This window comes from Balaenoptera ricei, chromosome 9 (assembly GCF_028023285.1).
Source record: "Balaenoptera ricei isolate mBalRic1 chromosome 9, mBalRic1.hap2, whole genome shotgun sequence".
Classification (NCBI taxonomy): Eukaryota; Metazoa; Chordata; class Mammalia; order Artiodactyla; family Balaenopteridae; genus Balaenoptera; species Balaenoptera ricei.
The window spans coordinates 8,119,378-8,141,440 of NC_082647.1; the positions used below are offsets into that span (position 1 = coordinate 8,119,378).

The 22,063-nt window shown below is 42.6% G+C and overlaps 1 protein-coding gene across 2 annotated transcripts in view; it reads right to left on the reverse strand.

Annotated features, from left to right (window-relative positions):
* CNTNAP2 (contactin associated protein 2) overlaps positions 1 to 22,063 on the reverse strand; it is a 2,085,708-nt gene that overhangs the window by 233,544 nt on the left and 1,830,101 nt on the right. For both annotated transcript variants that reach the window (XM_059933152.1, XM_059933153.1), the window contains one exon: positions 12,715 to 12,933. In XM_059933152.1, the coding sequence (XP_059789135.1) occupies positions 12,715 to 12,933 (219 nt within the window). The remainder of the gene's footprint in view (positions 1 to 12,714; positions 12,934 to 22,063) is intronic.

Here is a 22,063-nt window from a genome sequence, read left to right on the forward strand (position 1 = left end):
TATTCTTAGAGCATTTACTTAAATTCTTTCTCTGCTCCTTTGAGATATTTATCTTTGAAAAAGCCTTCTGCCGGTTGTAAAATGGCCTTTTTCCAGCTGTAAAACTGGAACGCCTTTCTCAAGGACCTGGGGGCATCTTTTTGGAACGTAAACATTCAGGGAGCTGCTGCCGCTACATCCCAGTTTCTGGGGAGGGTCGGAGCCCCTCAGGCTCCTAACTTCCTCAGGGCCGGCAACTTGCTCCAAGTTGTAAAAGGGACAAAAATTTTTCTTGCCCTTTCCTTCAGCAGAGCTGAGCTCACCCCAAGCTCTGGCCTCTCTCCCCTCCTGCAGTAGCCTTGAATGAAGTCTTCCTTGCTTGTTTAACTTTGGTGCAATTTTTGCTTGGACAAGACAAATGGTTAAGTCTCTGGAATCAGACTGGGATCAAATCGCACCTCTTGTCTCTTACTAGCTGCCTGACCTTGGGCTGTTAACTAATCTTTAGCTTTAGTTTCTTCACTGTGAAAGGAAAACGGGAATCAGTAACAGTACATACTTTATATAAGGTTCTCGTGTGGATTAAATGAGATAAATAAAGCACATGAAGCACTTGGCCTTGAAGTATCACCCAGGACATCTTAGCCAGCATGTATGTTGCTGCCATTGACTCAGGTTTGCGGGAAATGGGAACAAGCAACAGATTTCCTGTGTTTTAATTCCTGCAATTCGAATTATATATTTTTTATCCTAAACTTTTCAGATACCAGAAAGAGCCATTTTATTCATGCACAGATTGGAGTGCACTTCATGACGTGAATTCCATTTTTCTCCCTTGCCTACAAAGGTCGATTTTCTCTTTACTCTCTCCATGACCTTGCATTTCAGATGGCCATGGGATTATCCACCCATGAGTCTGGCATACTGAGGGCGTGAGGAGCAAGGGACTCAACGAGCTACACTCCCGAGTCTGGGGAGGCGGGCCGTTGTCGGGCTGCTCGCCAGGCGGAGCCCAGAGGACGGTCACAGCACTCCAGGCCCCATTCGCCTGAGTCCATCGAACACACCTCGACTCAGCCAGAAGCTCAAGTGGCCACACAGGAGGAAATTTTCCCGATAGACAAACTGTCTGGCGGAGGAAGAAACGCTGCAGGCCCCCTGCTCCCATGGGCCCTCCTGGAGACAGCACTTCCGCCACGGAATCTCCGACCAGGCCTCCCGGGCAGCACAGAGGATCCTGAAGGAGTGAGGACGAGCTTTTAAGCCTCTTTCGGGCGACATCTTGCACAAAAGACTTGGCCTCCTTGAACTTCCAGAGAGATTTCAGAAGAGTTCAGGGCGAAGTGAGTTGAGCCTGGACATGTGTCACAGTTAAGAGGACCTAACCTTCTTGCTCAAGGAGCCACTTAGGAGCTTGACTTCCCCCCGAAGCAGCCGCCAGCCCTCTGGAAACGCTGGCCTCCCCCTCTAACTACTGCCGAACACAATGACACACTCTGGCCTGGGTTGATTTTGCCCCACGTAAACCCCTGCACTAGCCCCCCGCCCTAACAAGCCCACTCACCTCCCCCCAGCGGCTCATGCTGGGCCGGCCGCCGGCCTCCAGGTTGAGGCCCCCAGACCCCTGCTTCCTGCCGGCCCGGCCGCTGCTGCCTCGGCGGCCAGGACTCCGAACTCGCCGGCATGTCTCTGTGCCAAAGAGGGCCCCGGCTCAATGCAGCCTGGTGGCGTTTGTGCTGAGTAATGACCTTGAGCGTGTCTGCTCTTCTCCACCCCTGGGAGAAATCTGGCCCACGGCTTCCACGGAGGATGCAGGTCTGAGCACCTGGGCTTCACGTACCTCTGCCAGGCCATCCCGGGAGCTCATCTAATGCTATTTGCTCATGTTGCAGCAAAGACATGAGGCATGAGAACGCCTCCAGTGCTTTTCAGACAAATAGCAGCACCTGCTGTTTCTTCCCAGGTTTCATTTTAAAATTTAATTGTTACTTTTTGACTAAACCAGAATCATAGCTGGATTCTCGCAACTTCCAAAAGACCTGCGTTAACCCTCTTTTCATGGCAGCTTCTAATTATATATATCTATATATAGATATATATAGATATATATATAGCTAGATAGATATTTATTTTTTTAACATCTTTATTGGAGTATAATTGTTTTACATTGTTGTGTTAGTTTCTGCTGTATAACAAAGTGAATCAGCTATATGTATATCCCCATATCTCCTCCCTCTTGCGTCTCCCTCCCTCCCACCCTCCCTATCCCACCCCTCTAGGTGGTCACAAAGCACCGAGCTGATCTCCCTGTGCTATGCGGCTGCTTCCCACTAGCTATCCATTTTACATTTGGTAGTGTATATATGTCCACGCCACTCTCTTCTTCCCAGCTTTACCCTTCCCTCTCCCCGTGTCCTCAAGTCCATTCTCTGCATCTGTGTCTTTATTCCTGTCCTGCCCCTAGGTTCTTCATGACCATATATATATATATATATATATTTTTTTTTTAGATTCCATATATATGTGTTAGCATATGGTATTTGTTTTTGTCTTTCTGACTTACTTCACTCTGTATGACAGACTCTAGGTCCATCCACCTCACCACAAATAACTCAAGTTTGTTTCTTTATATGGCTGAGTAATATTCCATTGTATATATGTGCCACATCTTCTTTATCCATTCATCTGTCGATGGACACTTAGGTTGCTTCCATGTCCTGGCTATTGTATATAGAGCTGCAATGAACATTGTGGTACATGACTCTTTTTGAATTATGGTTTTCTCAGGCTATATTCCCAGTAGTGGGATTGCTGGGTCGTATGGTAGTTCTATTATTAGTTTTCTAAGGAACCTCCATACTGTTCTCCATAGTGGCTGTATCAATTTACATTCTCACCAACAGTGCAAGAGGGTTCCCTTTTCTCCACACCCTCTCCAGCATTTATTGTTTGTAGATTTTTTGATGATGGCCATTCAGACTGGTGTGAGGTGATACCTCATTGTAGTTTTGATTTGCATTTCTCTAATGATTAGTGATGTTGAGCATCCTTTCATGTGTTTGTTGGCAATCTGTATATCTTCTTTGGAGAAATGTCTTTTTAGGTCTTCTACTCATTTTGGGATTAGGTTGTTTGTTTTTTTGATATTGAGCTGCATGAGCTGCTTGTGTATTTTGGAGATTAATCCTTTGTCAGTTGCTTCGTTTGCAAATATTTTCTCCCATTCTGAGGGTTGTCTTTTGGTCTTGTTTATGGTTTCCTTTCCTGTGCCAAAGATTTTAAGTTTCATTAGGTCCCATTTATTTTTGTTTTTATTTCCATTTCTCTAGGAGGTGGGTCAAAAAGGATCTTGCTGTGATTTATGTCATACAGTGTTCTGCCTATGTTTTCCTCTAAGAGTTTTATAGTGTCTGGCCTTATATTTAGGTCTTTAATCCATTTTGAGCTTATTTTTGTGTATGGTGTTAGGAAGTTTTCTAATTTCATTCTTTTACATGTAGCTGCCCAGTTTTCCCAGCACCACTTATTGAAGAGGCTGTCTTTTCTCCATTGTATATTCTTGCCTCCTTTATCAAAGATAAGGTGACCACATGTGTGTGGGTTTATCTCTGGGCTTTCTATCCTGTTCCATTGATCTATATTTCTGTTTTTGTGCCAGTAGCATACTGTCTTGATTACTGTAGCTTTGTAGTATAGTCTGAAGTCCGGGAGCCTGATTCCTCCAGGTCCGTTTTGCTTTCTCAAGATTGCTTTGGCTATTCGGGGTCTTTTGTGTCTCCATACAAATTGTGAAATTTTTTATTCTAGTTCTGTGAAAAATGCCATTGGTAGTTTGAAAGGGATTGCACTGAATCTGCAGATTCAAATTTAATTTTTGCAGATTGCTTTGGGTAGTAGAGTCATTTTCACAATGTTGATTCTTCCAATCCAAGAACATGGTATATTTCTCCATCTGTTTGTATCATCTTTAATTTCTTTCATCAGTGTCTTATAGTTTTCTGCATACAGGTCTTTTGTCTCCTTAGGTAGGTTTATTCATAGGTATTTTATTCTTTTTGTTGCAATGGTAAATGGGAGTGTTTCCTTAATTTCTCTTTCAGATTTTTCATCATTAGTGTATAGGAATGCAAGAGATTTCTGTGCCTTAATTTTGTATCCTGCAACTTTACCAAATTCATTGATTAGCTCTAGTAGTTTTCTGGTGGCATCTTTAGGATTCTCTATGTATAGTATCATGTCATCTGCAAACAGTAACAGTTTTACTTCTTCTTTTCTGATTTGGATTCCTTTAATTTCTTTTTCTTCTCTGACTGCTGTGGCTAAAACTTTCAAAACTATGTTGAATAACAGTGGTGAGAGTGGGCCACCTTGTCTTGTTCCTGATCTTAGAGGAAATGGTTTCAGTTTTTCACCATTGAGAATGATGTTGGCTGTGGGTTTGTCATATATGGGCTTTATAATGTTGAGGTAAGTTCCCTCTGTGCCTACTTTCTGGAGGGTTTCTATCATAAATTGGTGTGGAACTTTGTTGAAAGCTTTTTCTGCGTCTATTGAGATGATCATATGATTTTTATCCTTCAATTTGTTAATATGGCGTATCACATTGATTTGCGTATATTGAAGAATCCTTGCATTCCTGGGATAAACCCCACTTGATCATGGTGTATGATCCTTTTAATGTACTGTTGGATTCTGTTTGTTAGTATTTTGTTAAGCGTTTTTGCATCTATGTTCATCAGTGAAAGTGGCCTGTAGTTTTCTTTTGTTGTGACATCTTTTTCTGGTTTTGGTATCAGGGTGATGGTGGCCTCATAGAATGAGTTTCTGAGTGTTCCTCCCTCTGCTGTATTTTGGAAGAGTTTGAGAAGGATAGGTGTTAGCTTTTCTCTAAATATTTGATAGAATTCGCCTGTGAAGCCATCTGGTCTTGGGCTTTTGTTTGTTGGAGGATTTTTAATCACAGTTTCAATTTCAGTGCTTGTGATTGGTCTGTTTATATTTTCTATTTCTTCGTGGTTCAGTCTCAGAAGGTTGTGCTTTTCTTTTTTTTTTTAAGTTTTTTTAAAATTAATTTATTTATGTATTTATTTTTGGCTGCATTGGATCTTTGTTGCTGTGTGCGGGCTTTCTCTAGTTGCGGCGAGTGGGGGTTACTCTTCATTGCAGTGCGCGGGCTTCTCTTTGTGGTGGCTTCTCTTGTTGCAGAGCACGGGCTCTAGGTGCGCGGGCTTCAGTAGTTGTGGCTCACGGGCTCTAGAGCGCAGGCTCAGTAGTTGTGGCGCACGGGCTTAGATGCTCTGCGGCATGTGGGATCTTCCCGGACCAGGGCTCGAACCCATGTACCCTGCCTTGGCAGGCGGATTCTCAACCACTGCGTTACCAGGGAAGCCCAGGTTGTGCTTTTCTAAGAATTTGTCCATTTCTTCCAGGTTGTCCATTTTATTGGCATATAGTTGCTTGTACTAATCTCTCATGACCCTTTGTATTTCTGCAGTGTCAGTTACTTCTCCTTTTTCATTTCTAATTCTGTTGATTTGAGTCTTCTCCCTTTTTTTCTTGATGAGTCTGGCTAATGGTTTATCAATTTTGTTTATCTTCTCAAAGAACTGGCTTTTAGTTTTATTGATATTTGCTATTGTTTTCTTTGTTTCTATTTCATTTATTCCTGGTCTGATCTTTATGATTTCTTTCCTTCTGCTAACTTTGGGGGGTTTTTGTTCTTCTTTCTCTAATTGCTTTAGGTGTAGGGTTAGGTTGTTTATTTGAGATGTTTCTTGTTTCTTGAGGTAGGATTGTATTGCTATACACTTCCCTCTTAGAACTGCTTTTGCTGCATCCCATAGGTTTTGGGTCATCGTGTTTTCATTGTCATTTGTTTCTAGGTATTTTTTTGATTTCCTCTTTGATTTCTTCAGTGATCTCTTGGTTATTAAGTACTGTATTGTCTAGCCTCCATGTGTTTGTATTTTTTACAGTTTTTTTTTCTGTAACTGATATCTAGTCTCGTAGCGCTGTGGTCAAAAAATATACTTGATAGGATTTCAATTTTCTTAAATTTACCAGGGCTTGATTTGTGTCCCGAGAAATGATCTATGCTGGAGAATGTTCCATGAGCACTTGAGAAGAAAGTGTATTCTGCTGTTTTTGGATGGAATGTCCTATAAATATCAACTAAGTCCATCTTGTTTAATGTGTCATTTAAAGCTTGTGTTTCGTTAGTATTTTCATTTTGGATGATCTGTCCATTGGTGAAAGTGGGGTGTTAAAGTCCCCTACTATTATTGTGTTACTGTCGATTTCCTCTTTTATGGCTGTTAGCATTTGCCTTATGTATTGAGGTCTTCCTATGTTAGGTTCATAAATATTTACAATTGTTATATCTTCTTCTTGGGTTGATCCCTTGATCATTATGTAGTGTCCTTCTTTGTCTCTTGTAATAGTCTTTATTTTAAAGTCTATTTTATCTGATATGAGAATTGCTACTCCAGCTTTCTTTTGATTTCTATTTGCATGGAATATCTTTTTCCATCCCCTCACTTTCAGTCTGTATGTGTCCCTAGGTCTGAAGTGGGTCTCTTGTAGACAGCATATATACGGGTCTTGTTTTTGTAGCCATTCAGCCAGTCTATGTCTTTTGGTTGGGGCATTTAATCCATTTACATTTAAGGTAATTATCAATATGTATGTTCCTATTACCATTTTCTTAATTGTTTTCTGTTTGTTATTGTAGGTCTTTTCCTTCTCTTGTGTTTCCTGCCTAGAGAAGTTCCTTCAGCATTTGTTGTAAAGCTGGGTTGGTGGTACTGAATTCTCTTAGCTTTTGCTTGTCTGTAAAGCTTTTAATTTCTCCATCAAATCTGAATGAGATCCTTGCTGGGTAGAGTAATTTTGGTTGTAGGTTTTTCCCTTTCATCACTTTAAATATGTCCTGCCACTCCCTTCTGGCTTGTAGAGTTTCTGCTACAAGATCAGCTGTTAACCTTATGGGGATTCCCTTGTATGTTATTTGTTGCTTTTCCCTTGCTGCTTTTAATATTTTTTCTATTTATTTTTTGATAGTTTGATTAATATGTGTCTTGGCATGTTTCTCCTTGGATTTTTCCTGTATGGGAGTCTCTGCGCTTCCTGGACTTGATTGACTATTTCCTTTCCCATGTTAGGGAAGTTTTCAACTATCATCTCTTCACAAATATTTTCTTAGACCCTTTCTTTTTCTCTTCTTCTGGGACCCCTATAGTTCGAATGTTGGTACGTTTAATGTTGTCCCTGAATTCTCTGAGACTGTCCTCAATTCTTTTCATTCTTTTTTCTTTATTCTGCTCTGCGGTAGTTATCTGCACTATTTTATCTTCCAGGTCACTTATCCGTTCTTCTGCCTCAGTTATTCTGCTATTGATTCCTTCTAGAGAATTTTTAATTTCATTTATTGTGTTGTTCATCATTGTTTATTTGCTCTTTAGTTCTTCTAGGTCCTTGTTAAATGTTTCTTGTATTTTCTCCATTCTATTTCCAAGATTTTGCATCATCTTTACTATCATTATTCTGAATTCTTTTTCAGGTAGGTTGCCTATTTCCTTTTCATTTGTTTGGTCTGGTGGGTTTTTACCTTGCTCCTTCATCTGCTGCATATTTCTCTGTCTTCTCATTTTGTTTAACTTACTGTGTTTGGGGTCTCCTTTTCACAGCTACAGGTTCATAGTTCCCGTTGTTTTTGGTGTCTGCCGCCAGTGGGTAAGGTTGGTTCAGGGGCTTGTGTAGGCTTTCTGGTAGAAGGGACTGGTGCCTGTGTTCTGGTGGGTGGGGCTGGATCTTGTCTTTCTGGTCGGCAGGGCCACGTCCGTTGGTGTGTTTTGGGGTGCCTGTGAACTCACTATGATTTTAGGCAGCCTCTCTGCTAATGGGTGGGGTTGTGTTCCTGTCTTGTTAGTTGTTTGCCATGGGGTGTCCAGCACTGGAGCTTGCTGGCCTTTGAGTGGAGCTAGGTCTTAGCATTGAGACGGAGATCTCTGGGAGAACTCTTGCCGATTGATATTACATGGGGCCGGGTGGTCTCTGGTGGTCCAATGTCCTGAACTTGGCTCTCCCACCTCAGAGGCTCAGGCCTGACACCAGGCCAGGGCACCAAGACCCTGTCAGCCACATGGATCTCTTGCTCTTTTTCTCCTTTGTTTTATTGTCATAGAAGGAACAGAGATTTTGGAGCCAGACAAATCCAAGTCTGAATCTCACATTCATCACTGCATGTAGTTGTATGGCATCAGGCAGTTTACTTAGGCTCTCTGAGTCACAGTTTCTTCGTTTATGCCATGGAGACTCTACTGCTCTCCCAGCCCAGTTGTTGGGTAGATAACTGTTATTGAAGGATGGAGCCTTATCTCCTCCCACCTCGTGGCAGGGGACTATCCAATGGAAAGGAGGCTCTACCTTCTAATTATATTTTACATGTAGAGTGAAGAGAACTGTATCCTCTGTTTTTCAGTGACTTTGGAAAAGGAGACAGGAGCCTGGCCCTGCTAACGTAGGCAGCGGGCAGAGGGTGGCCTTCCGTAGAGTCCAAAGCCAAGAATGTCTTTTAGCTCTAGGTTGAGCTTTTAAGCCCTTCCTTTTCTAGAACCTGGATGGAGCTCTCGGGCAGCTCTGCCCCAAGTCTCTGCTGTGGACAGGGGTGATGGGTGGTGTTTTCAGAGGGATGCTCACTCGCTTTCTTGGTGAGAAAATTCCTGGGCCCTCGCTTGCTGCTCTGTGGCCACCATGGCAGGTGAGCGGAGTGACTGTGGAGTGACTTTGGATGTCGAGGGCCATGTAGCACGTGACCTTTCCTTCAGGGCTGGTGGGGTGAAGTGATCCCATTTCAGATCAGTATTTTGGGAAGGAAGAAACAAGGCAGTTAGAAGTGAGTTCTATAGGGAAGTGAGTTCTGTAGGAGAGGGTGAATATTACATGGAGGAAGAAGAAAGCTAAGGGAATAAAAGGTAAAGGAAAAGGTAGAGAAATACCTCCTATTTAATGAGTACTGGCTCTGTGCCAGATACTCTACAGAGTGCTTAGCATGGACTAGCTCATCTCCTCCTGAGACGTAGGAACTGTATCCCTACTTGACAGATATATTAGGTAACTTGTCAGTGGTCTCTCAGATGCTAAGTGGCAGAGGTGGGATTCAAGCCCATGGTGTTATGGGTAATCGCTTGGCAACTCAGAACTTTTCAAACCACTTCTAAACACACAATCCTAAATGGCTGAAGTTGGAAGAAAGTTTGGAGACCAACTAATCCAATTCCTTTATTAGATGAAAAAGGAGACGCAAAGAGGAAAAGTGGTAACACTTGTTATTAGAGCTGAACTGAGAACAACTTCCTGGTTGCCTGAATCCCTATCAAATAGTCTTGGGATAACTGGCTCCAGGACTTCAGAGCTGTTGAATTTGTTGTTTTCTGGAAACAAGCCCCTCTCCACTTCCCCTGGGGTGGACTTCTATTGCAGATCAATATTTCTCATACTGTCTCAAATAGCTTGTGTCCCGGAGATGTGCCTCACGCCCACATCTCGGATTACAGGAAATTAGAAACTGGCACAGGAGACTTACTCTTTTTCATCAAGTGAAAGGAAGTTGCTGACTCATCATGTCAGCCCACTGTTCTGAAACTTTTCTCTCTCCAAAGTCAACAGTGGTTTCATAATTACTAAACTCAAAGAACATTTTCTTAGCTCTATTTTACACATGGGACTTGATATTATCTGTCAATGATAAGCAATTTCATGAAACTCTCTCCTCCTGTGACAGCCTGTCTCCTGGTTTTTCCTTGCTTGTTCTTCTCATTCCTCTTCATTCTTCTTCCTGAGATGCTACTCTTTTTGCTTCTCCCTTAGATTTAAGTGTTTTGTTGGACTCTGACCACAGCCCTCTCCTCTTCTCTTTTATTAAGCTGTTCCCAGGTCATCTTGTTTACATGAATCAAAATTCTTTCCAAGACCATAATAAATGTCTCCCCCTACCCTTTTTCATTTTACAGCTTTACTTGGTCTCCAAGATTCTTGGAGACCACTACAGTCTGTAGACAGAAAGGGATAAAAGTAAAATTGGATCTCTGCATCCAGGGAGATCTCAGAAAAATGAGAAATTGGGTCAATTAGGGTCACCTGTTATAATGAAAACCAAGTAGAATCTAACCAGCATGCCTGGGATGAACAGGATTTAGGAAGAAACATCCTAGGTGATCTTGGTAAGATGTATTGATAAAGGGGAATTTGTTCACAGCGTTTGGCAGGAATCAGTGGACCTGATGTTTGATAAAAATAATTAAAAAGTCTACAAATAACAAATGCTGGAGAGGCTGTGGAGAAAAGGGAACCCTCTTACACTGTAGGTGGGAATGTAAATTGGTACAGCCACTATGGAGAACAGTATGGAGGTTTCTCAAAAAACTAAAAATAGAGTTGCCATACAATCCAGCAATCCCACTCCCGGACATATATCGGGACAAAACTATAATTCAAAAAGATACATGCAGGACTTCCCTGGTGGCACAGTGGTTAAGAATCCGCCTGCCAATGCAGGGGACACGGGTTCGAGCCCTGGTCTGGGAAGATACCACATGCCACAGAGCAACTAAGCCCATGCGCCACAACTACTGAGCCTGTGCTCTAGGGTGGGTGAGCCACAACTACTGAGCCCACGCACCACAACTACAGAAGCCTGCACCTACAGCCCGTGCTCTGCAACAAGAGAAGCCACCGCAATGAGAAGCCTGCGCACTGCAACGAACAGTAGCCCTTGCTTGCCACAACTAGAGAAAGCCTGCGTGCAGCAATGAAGACCCAACACAGCCAAAAAAAAAGATACATGCACCCCTATGTTCATAGCAGCACTGTTTTCAACAGCCTAGACAGGGAAGCAACCTAAATGTCCAGCAACAGATGAATGGATAAAGAAGATGTGGCATATACATACAGTGGAATATTACTCAGCCATAAAAAAGAATGAAATAGTGCCATTTGCGGCTACATGGATGGACCTAGAGATTACCATACTAAGCAAAGTAGGTCAGAAAGAGAAACCCAAATACTGTATGATATCACTTATATGTGGAATCTAAAATATGACACAAATGCACTTATCTATGAAACAGAAACAGACTCACAGACATAGAGAACAGACTTGTGGTTGTCCAGGGGCAGGGGGCGGGGGAGGGTTGGATTGGGAGTTTGGGATTAGCAGATGCAAACTATTATATATGGAATGGATAAACAACAAGGTCCTTCTGTATAGCACAGGGAACTATATTCAATATCCTGTGATAAACCATAATGGAAAAGAATATGAAAAAGAATATATATATGTATAACTGAATCACTTTGCTGTACACCAGGAACACAACATTGCAAATCAACTGTACTTCAATAAAAAAGTAATTTAAAAATAATGTGTAATTTTGAGAACTATAACTTGAGGGGAGGATTTGGAAGGGACTGAGTTCTGGTTGGGGTGGAGCAGTCAGTACTTTATTTCAGACTCTGTGACTTTCATGGCCCCTGGCTGATGTGGCTTGTTATCAAGTCAGTCTTACTTCCAAAGCTAACTGACTACGCTAACAATTTGCCCACATTTCACCAAAGGAGTGGACATCTAATTTTACCTCTTTTTGTGACTTTCTAATGTTCTTAAAACATCCTGCCATAATTATGAAAGACACCATCGGGACTCTGACCTCCACTGGGTGGAGCCCAGGTGGAAGGTCATGTCTGCTTTTGCTGGGCCTGAGACCACAGCTGACAGACTTGACCAATTAACCCACACACACCTAGAGGGGAGGTCTAAGGTGGCAAGACAGCCACCAAGTCCTTCAAACTTGCTTTCTTTTCATTCAACAGAAGAAAAATAGCTAATTTCCTAAAATGTTAGTATTCTAGAAAACAAAAGTTAAAATCTCACAAGCCATGGAAACAAGTATTGATTGAAAGTAATGTTAGGTTCAGCTAGAACGTGTCATAAGCAAAGACCAGAATGTGGGGCTAGATCTACTTCTCGCAAAGCATGCTTTACTTTTTGCTCTGTTTCAATTTCTTCTCAGTGTTGATCTCTTTCCTCTGTGGAAAGATGTTATGTAAAGAGAAGTCTAAGTCTTTCTCTGCCTAGAACCTTGAGGCTAGGTAGAGAAAGGAGTGGATTTCTACTTATCATTTGAAGCAAACCTGAACTTAGGGAGCCCATTCCTTCTCTCCCCTCCCTCCATCCCTCCCCTTCTTCCATCCTTCCTTTTGCACATTTACAAGTGCTCTAAATCATTAAGGAATTTTATGCAGTTCTAAAACCATAAACCTAAAACTGCATAGATCAGAGACCTCAGAGATGTCCTAGCCCACCCTCTCATTTTGTAGATGAGGATTGTGGGCTCCAGAACGCAGAGAGTAGGGACTTCCCTGGTGGTCCAGTGGTTAAGACTCTGCACTTCCAACGCAGGGGACGCGGGTTCAATCCCTTGTCGGGGAACTAAGATCTCACATGTCGTGCAATGTGGCCAAAAAGAAAACACAACAGAAAGCAGAGAGTAGAACCAGATTTAGGGTTCCTGGGCCCTCTTCCTTGTTCCATTCTGTTTCGGAGGAGACCACAAGAGGCAAAAACACTTACTTTTGGAAAAATCTCTATCAGAACCCTCCGTCGGCAGTTTTATTTTTTCCCAAGGTGGAAGTTATTTCAAGCAACAGAGAAGTCACTCTTGCCGCCCCATCACTCACCGACAAACAGCTGGCTGTAGAGCTCCAGGCGGGTGTGGCCTTCCGCTGGGGCCTTGCGGGTCTGCCGGGGTAGCCTGTCCACCTGCAGGCTGGCCTGCTTGACATTCCTCTCCGCGGTGACCCGGTGCCACTGGTCATCGTTGAGAGGGGAGGGTGACCGCACCACAATCTCCACTGGCCCGTTTCCGACATCAAATGAAAAGGACACTTCCGTGGCAGCTGGAGGAGCAGAAAGCATGAAAGGCACATGAGTATCTCCCTCCCAGATACCAAACAGTGGTGAATTCTAGAGGTAAAACAAAGCATGGAGAGAAGAGGAATCTAAGCTCGTCACTTGCTACAAAGGTCCAAGGCGAAATCCTTTGAGGAGGGATAAAACATGAACCATTGCTAACCATTAATAACCAGGGGGAGGAAAATAAACTTGGATTGGGGGTCAGGTATACATTTGTTTATTTTATCAGGAAGTTACCATCATTGACTCTTTCCAGATAAGGAACTGAAGGCTGGAGCACTTAAGCGCATGTCGAGCATCTTAGATTTAGTGAGTAGTGGAGTCAGGATCGGAACCAGGCTTCTCAGATTTCAGAGCCTGAGACCTTTTGGCTCTACGTACACCGTGACTCTTCAGTAGCTCCTAGGGCGTGACTTGTAGCTCTGGCTGCACCAAGCGTCACCTGAGAGCTTTACGAAACACACCCGTGTCCAGCTCTGTCCCCAGGGATTCCCACTCAGCTGGGTAGGCACTGGTATTTTTTAAAAGCTTCCTGGAAAATATTAATATATAGCTAGAGTTGAGAGCTACTGCTTTGGGGGAATTCACAAAACTTTATTTCCTTGATCTAATCCTTAAAGTTCCTAGGGAAAGTCAGGGAGCTGTGAATTGTACAGGCAATGAGGATGACCCACATCTTTTCCGGACCTCTGGGGCTGGGCAAAGGGCAGCTCCAGAGTCCCGCAGAAAAACCCCTTTCTTGAATCATTTGTTGCACACCTTGGATGTTCACCATCTGGGATGTCAGGTCCTTCTCATAACCTACCCTCCAGCACTAATCACAAATCATTCTTCTTCTTCTTTTTTTTTTTTTTATAGATCTGCTCCCAATCAAACTCCGTTAATAAATCACCTTTCAACCATGGAACAATGGACTAGGAGGTTGCTTTGGTAACTCCAGTTGTAAGTAGCTTTCTTAGAACACAGTTTAGGTTTCAAGTTCCTCAGTGACTACCTAGTGCTTTATAAATATGTTTTTTTAAGTGTATATTTTTCCTGCGATTGGCAGGAGAGGTAGTGGCATGCGGGTCCCAGCTCCTTAGCTTGGTGAATTCTTTTGACAGGAAAGATGTGGCACACCACTGGATTTTCTAACTTTGCTTATAAAGAGATTCAGCTCCTCTATCTATCAATGAGCCTCTGACTAATCTCCAAGCAGTTTAATTAAATATCTGTCATTTTTTTCCCCAGGCTAATGAAAAATTCAGCTTCTCTGGTACCATTTTGAGATGATGTTGCAAGCAATCAAATTTCTCATTTAAAAACCGCAGTGGGCCAGGTTCTCTCAAGACCTAGACTGTTCCCCACCTCTGGGTCAGGCCCCTCTGAAAGCTGCATTAACTTTATTGAGCTCCAGGGACATTAGACACAGAACTCAATTTAATCAACCTAATTGTACCAAGGAATTTGGTTCCTTTATGTCGTTAGAGAGGGAACTTTAATTTTAACACCTGTGGTGATGCCACACGTGCTCTGGTGAAATTTCTTCTCTAAATTAGGAGCTCCTGCCTTCCGGGGTCACTGTGACCTGATGGAGGCCAGTGACCTTCACCAAGGTTTCTGCAGAAGTATGATCAGAATATGGGTTGACGATCATACGACTCATGGACTGAATGATCTTTCCCTGAATTTCTGGCATAGTCAATGGGGAAAACGTAACCTCGGTTTTTAAGATTGAATTTGTTCTGTTCTTGCAGTGCTGTGTCTTAGCAGATGCATTTTAAAACGTTAAGTTGTCAGAATAGCCAGAGAACAAGGCTTCCTGAGCTAAGAAGGAAAGATGGTTTTGTTTCAAAGACATCAACAGCCATCAGGGAAATACGATTTAGGGATAAATTGAGTTTAACCCTAAAATTTGACTCAGAGGGATTAATGCTCCTCTAATTTCCTCTCCTCCTCTCCTCCTGCCCTGACTAATTTTTGTTCAGGTCTTTAAGTTGACACTATTTGGAGAAACTCTGAGGACCAGCAGATACCAGGAAATATCCATACTTCCTTCTCTGCTTGTCGCACTAGATCCCCCGTTCCTAACATCAACACTTCCCTCTAGGGAAGGAAAGAAGGTCTCCAGGACCTGCTGTAGCTCAGTCCTCTCCCCAACTGTGTGCAGGAAGAGGGACTCAAGGCTGACGGCCTCTGAGAGCAGAATCCTCCTCCAAGAGCCTCCATCCAGGCTCTGTTGAAGCAATGTTCACAATTTCAGCCCATCCCACTTCCCTTCTGGTGCTTCCTGAGGCCCCGCATGAGAGTGAGGGAAAGGGTTCCTTTTGCGTATTCATTCAATGTCAGCTTCCCTGACATTGCCTTTGAGAAATCCTATCTCCCAGCCAAACGGCAAGCATGTTTTAAAGGCTTCTGAAGTTCAGTTTGTGGCTGATTGCTCTTTGTTTCTGGGTGAGAGGAGCTGACATTTTAAAAGAGATAATTACAGAGAGAGTCAGCAAGCGAATGAAAGGGAGGCAGAGTAAAAGACACGAGAGCCAAGGACACCATCCTCTTAATGTGTTTCTCCAGGAGACTGAAGTGTTGCCCTGTTTCTGACCGTAGAAAAGGAATTTCTGATGTATCGAAACTATTCTTATTTTCAGAAATAAGTATTTGAAGATTGGATGTTTCTAGTGTGGCTCATTAGAAAGAACACTGTAGCAAACACGAATGGTTGCCTTTCTCTTAGTGTCAGGAACTGGGAAGCATCTTTCTTGCAAACTCACAAGTTAGCCTGCCATCGTTTGGTAGATGCTGGCAGAAGACAGGAGACTCGTGGGTCAGAGATAAAGCACTGCATTCTTCACCGTGCAGCAGGCAGCATGAGCGTCAGTTCTCCTTGGTTTCTCTGGTCCCCAGAGTCCCGTGGGGGCCATGTGGAGCTGCCTGTGCAGTGAGTTTGCATCACAGCCAAGGAACCCTGACTTTAGGAGACCCCGAAGTTTTAAAAGGGCTGCTAGCAAACCTGCTTAACTTTTGTCCTGGGGAGAGACATTGGCTTTATTATCCTGATCAGGAAACAAATCTACTCTCTGTTCTGGAGGAAGACATTCTGTCCTCCGAGACTGTTTGCTACACACACATCCTTTAAAAGGTATGAACAAAGCTGACAATGCCTCTTGTTCAGAAGACAAGCAGAAATGGGAGAGACCCATGGAGAATTCTGCCCGACAGCTAGACAATCCCCCACCCTTTTCCTTGTGAGCCGACCTGATTCTGCCCAGGAAACTACGTGCTTCCGTACAACTTTATGCTTCAGCTATGGATGGCCCTACCCCAGGCCCAGAGGGTGTATCTGGATTTGTCTAAGTCAAACATGAGAATTCTGAGCTCCCTGCCAGCAACCCACTTAAGATGGGATATATCATTTCCTTCTGGCCAGTAAGGCATGAGGGGGAGTCTTTGGAAGAAAAATTAATTAGTTGGTAAGAGAAGAGATAGTCATCCCCTTTTGCTCCTTGGTCTTGGGTGGAGATGTGGTTTCTAGTGTTGGTGGAGCCGTCTGTAAACCTCAGACACACTGAGGAGAACAGGGAGGGAAATGGGATGGACCTGGGGCTTAGCTGACGTTGTTCAGCCCCTAAATTATTCCTGGAGCCACTTCAAGACTTCTTATGTGAGATATCCCTTATTGCTAAAGCCATCTTTCTTGCAGCTAAAAGCATCTTAACTGATATAGAGAACGGTTTAGCAATCAGTATTTATGAGTTCTAGTCTTCACTTTGCTTTGTCACCTTTTGGGCTCTGTTTATTGGTGTCTTCAAGGAGGATTACATCTATAGTTTCCCAAGAGTTTCTATGTCCAAAATGTGTTTGAAAACACTGATGAGCTCTAAGGTCCCTTCAAATGCGAACATTCTATGATCTAATTTCCAAGAGATTCTAAGAGAAACAGTAAATGAAATAGAGCTGGTCTCACTAGTAGTGGTAGATATTGGATCACTACAGGGAGAAAAGAGAGATATTAGAAGACAAATGCACAAGGTGGCATATGGGCATTAGAAACAAGCATGATGGCAGAAATCATCTTTGATCACATCTGGCTCATGACTTCATTTCAGTGACAAAGCAATGAATGGGACAGAACCATGGACAGCTCTTGGTATATATATGTGTGTGTGTGTATATATATATATATATATATATATATATATATATATATATATATACACACACACACACACACACACATACACACACACACATATATATATTTTTTTCTCTCCCCTCCTTCAAGTGTAATTCCAGCAGGTGGCACTATTCACTCTCATTCTAACCATAAGTTTTCGGAAACAAATCACTCCAGGCTTAATGTACTGAGAGACGAATTTAACAACTGACCAGAGTAGTAGGCTTTTGGACTCTGGGTTTTCCCAGCAGGTGAGATAACATTCAGACATTAGACTCAAAGCATCAGTTGGAAGCAGCAGAAAATATTGGTCATTTAACATAGAATAGGTAAAAACACAAGGGAAGGTACACAAAGTGAGCACACTGAGAAGACCAGCTAACACGGTTGCAGTTTTGATGATGATTTGTTTCTTTCACTCTAAAGTGAAGTTCAAGGATGGATAGCTTCCAAAGGGCTATTCTGCACCAAATCTCATTAGATCCATACAACAAAACTGGTAATAGGCAGAGCAGATATTTTAGCCTCACTGTACGAGTGGGGAATGTTATGAATTTTCTGCTTTCTTTTTCTTTTTCATGAAGGAAGGGCTAAGTGTCCATTAGGAGACAAAAGAATTTAGACAACAGGAAAGGGTATGAGAAGACACAGGTAGGCTGAAAATGAGGTCATTATGGGGATCAGAGAGGTGAGAAACAGGAGGAAGAAGTAAAGAGAACGCCTATGATTCCTGTCCAAGGCCAGGTGCTCCACTGCACACTGGGTGCCATCCCTTCTTATCTGTTCCAGGACATCCCTCCAGCAATTCCCCCTCCCCTTCTCCAGTGTCTATAATTTGTCCTCTACTGAATCATTCCACGTGACCGTGTGGACCTACCTCTAATGCTAACAGCCACCACCTCCACTACAAAATCCTTCTCTTGTCCTTACATCCCATTTCTTTGCTCCCTTTTGTTGCCAAATTCCTCGAAAGAGCTGCCTGTATGCTCTGTATCTGTGTCTGCTCCTCTTAGTCTTTCTTTAACCCCATCACCTTAAGGCTTTCTCTTTCACTACATTGTGAAACTGCTCTAGACTCAGTGCCTAAGCACTTACTGGTCCCTTTACCCAAATAACTCTATGGCTGCTTTTCTATCCCTCTGCACACAGCCCTCATATTAGAAATTCCTTCCCTAAACCTTCTATGTTAAATAGCAACCCCCCACCCCCTTTAGCTGCCTTTTCCCCTTTATCCTAATTTTTTGGATCTACATAGCACGTATCGCCATCTAGCACAATATATATGTGCTCCTGCACTCATTAAAGCAGAGGTATTTTCCATTTTGTTCAGTTTTGTTCGGTGCCTAGAACAATGCTTGACACAGAGTAAGCACTCAACAATTTATGAATGAATGAATGAATGAATGAATAGGAACACTCCTGCCATGGAAGCCAAACAATTATCTAGATACTCCGAAAAAAAGAAATCCATGCATTTTCCTAATGCAAACCATAACTTAACACACAAGCATATATAAGGAATGCCATCTTGTATTCTATAAGCATCTTCCCTGAGGGCATACAGTAACTTAATATATATTCCTCAGTCTAGGAACTTGATACATGAGTCATGTCTGTTTGAAACGAACTGTGCCAAATGTTGTTCCCAAACCTATAACATTTGAGGAACAAAGACTTGTCCAAGATAAACCCAGTAGTGGAGCCAGAAGCAGAATTTTCTCCCATTTCTACATCTCATGCTATTTTCACTCTACTCTTGGGAACAAAGACCTTGAATCAAAATTACATTTCTCAAATTTTGGCCTACATAAGAAACTGCTAAAGAAACATGCTTAAAATGCACATTTCAAGGCTGCTCTCACTCAGTAAGTTGGGGTAGGACTGTGGAGTTTGTATTTTGCTAATGCCAGGTGACTCTGATACAAGCGGTCCTGGAATACTACTTTATTTATTTTATTTTATTTTTAACATCTTTATTGGAGTGTAATTGCTTTACAATGGTGTGTTAGTTTCTGCTTTATAACAAGGTGAATCAGTTATACATATACATATATCCCCATATCTCTTCCCTCTTGTGTCTCCCTCCCTCCCACCCTCCCTATCCCACCCCTCCAGGTGGTCACAAAGCACCGAGCTGATCTCCCTGTGCTATGCGGCTGCTTCCCATTAGCTATCTATTTTACATTTGGTAGTGTACATATGTCCATGCCACTCTCTCACTTTGTCCCAGCTTACCCTTCCCCCTCCCCATATCCTCAAGTCCATTCTCTAGTAGGTCTGCGTCTTTATTCCCATCTTGCCCCTAGGTTCTTCATGACTATTCTTTTTTTTCATAGATTCCAAATATATGTGTTAGCATACGGTATTTGTTTTTCTCTTTCTGACTTACTTCACTCTGTATGACAGATTCTAGGTCCATCCACCTCACTACAAAAAACTCAATTTCGTTTCTTTTTATGGCTGAGTAATATTCCATTGTATATATGTGCCACATCTTCTTTATCCATTCATCTGTCGATGGACACTTAGGTTGCGTCCATGTCCTGGCTATTGTAAATAGAGCTGCAATGAACATTGTGGTACATGACTCTTTTTGAATTATGGTTTTCTCAGGGTATATGCCCAGTAGTGGGATTGCTGGGTGGTATGGTAGTTCTATTTTTAGTTTTTTAATGAACCTCCATACTGTTCTCCATAGTGGTTGTATCAATTTTCATGGAATACTACTTTAAACACTAGGGTTGCCAAGTTCCATTCTAGTAGGAAGGCCCTAGGAATCTTCTGCTTCCTTGTCATCAAGAGATTTTCAAACTGTGTAGTGAAGAGTTTAACCTTGTCCGAGGAGGGGTCTGGACTTTGCCCTTGGCTTTGGGTAGATAATATCTAAAGCCTTGGAGTGTTATGCCTGGTAGGGGTGTCTCTGTTTGCCTGGGGGCCTTGGGTCATGCCAGGTAGTCTGACAATGTAATTTAGGGTGGAGGCTGGCCTTACCAGATAGTATTTGGGGTAGGAACCTCATCAAATAGTAATTTGGGTAGGGGCTGACCACCCTAGATAGACCAATGATGTGATGTAGGGTAGGGGTTTGGATCACACAGTTCAGTCCCTGGAGGGGCTGGAAACCAAGGTTGGCCACATGAACAGTGGACCATTCCTAAATAAAGGAGCCTGAATAAAGACTCTGAACACTGAGGCTCAGGGGAGCTGCCCTGGTTGGCAGTACCCCATGCATACTGGCACAATCAATTCCGGGAAAGTAAGGTGTCCATGACTCTATAGGAAGAGCACACCTGGGGGCTTGGTACCTGGGGCTTCTCCTGGTCTCTGCCCTCTGTGCTCTTTCTCTTGTCTGATTCTAATCTGCATTCTTTCCGTGTCATAACCATAACCACGAGTAGAGCAGCCTTTGATGAGCTCTGTGAGTCCTTTTAGAGAATCATTGAAAATGAGGGTTGTTTTGGGGGACCCTCAAAACAATTGTGTGAAATTTTGTGTGAGCTGTGGTCCTTCCAAGTTTGCAGTTGGTCTAATTCTCTGCAAAAATAATCACTTTGCTTTTGAGGCATGTAATCAAGCCCAACAGTGTTCAGACTGAAAGATGTACAAAAATGAAGTCCAACTTCCAAGCTCCCCTTCACTGCCTAGATAAGGAAATTGAGTCTATAAGATGCTAACATCCAGTTATAACTAAGCATTGAGCTTCTGTTTTTCTAACTGTGCTGTACTGCTTTTCATATTATGCAGGAAATTTAAAAAAACCCTACTTTTCTTTACTATAGTCTTAGTTTGTGAGTATGGAAATTTTTAGAGCCAATATGCATATTCACACCCAAAATCTCAGTGTTAAACACATCTGAAAGTGAACACTGGCAAGGAGAAAATTTATTTGAAGTCTTTTGGAAGTTCTTCAAGGAAATGCCTGGAGCTTAACAATCAATGCTATGAACTCATTTTTAAATCTCTGGTATGTTGATAACCTCCTGAGTATGAGAAGTATTTCTCTTTATGTATTTTTGCCTTTAAGCTTTTTATTATGGTTAAAAAATAACTTCACAAACAAAGGCATCCACAGAGAAAAGGAAGCAAAACAGTTACCATTGGCCATGAAAAAACAGAGAGCTGTCTTTAAAATGCAAAGCCTTTCTAATTTTAGTCTTCTCCATGCATTTAACTACCTTCTGAGAATAACTTCTTGAATATCAATGGACCTATATGATTCAAAAAGGAAAAAGACAAAAAGCTTTCCAAAAGGACATGGGGCTTGAAACAGCACCTGTCCTCAGTAAGGGACATGTAGTCAGGGTTTAAATACCCCCGTGTTTGGAGTCAGTGGGGACTTGTGTGCTGGGCAGAGAGTGCCAGTTTGGAAGAATAAATGAAAGTCCCAGATGGTGACTGTGAGGACAGAATATTTGTGATAAAAGGAAATGCTGAAGCTGCAGGAGAGAAACCTCGAAACTGGATGCCTAAGGATTCTCCTGAGATGGAGAGGAGAACGGATCGAGGAGGCAATGGATGTCGAGGAAGCTTTTCTCTTGACTAAGGTCAGGTTGTGCAGCAAAATGAAAAACATTCATTGGAGGAAATGTGCTTGGAGGAGGACCAGGGGTGATTTATGGGGCTGGTTTCAGGTGCTGTTCGTTGAGATACCTGGCTATGGAGAGTTCAAGGAGAATGGAGTGTGGGATTTGAAGGCCAAAGGAGGTAATACAGCTGGATGCTAAAACAGCTTGAACTGGAAAAAAGCTCATAGGTGTTAACATGGACCACGCTGAAGCTTATAAGGAGACAACATACCTGTCAATTAATTAATTGTAGTTTATAAATGACTGAGCTATGGATGGCTATGCTTATGGGGACACATCATGAGTAAAAGCCAAAGATCCAAGGAGAAAAGGATAAGGCTTTGGAAGGCGCATGCCTGCTGGTGAGAGCTGTGAATAAGCCTGTCAGAAGGAAAA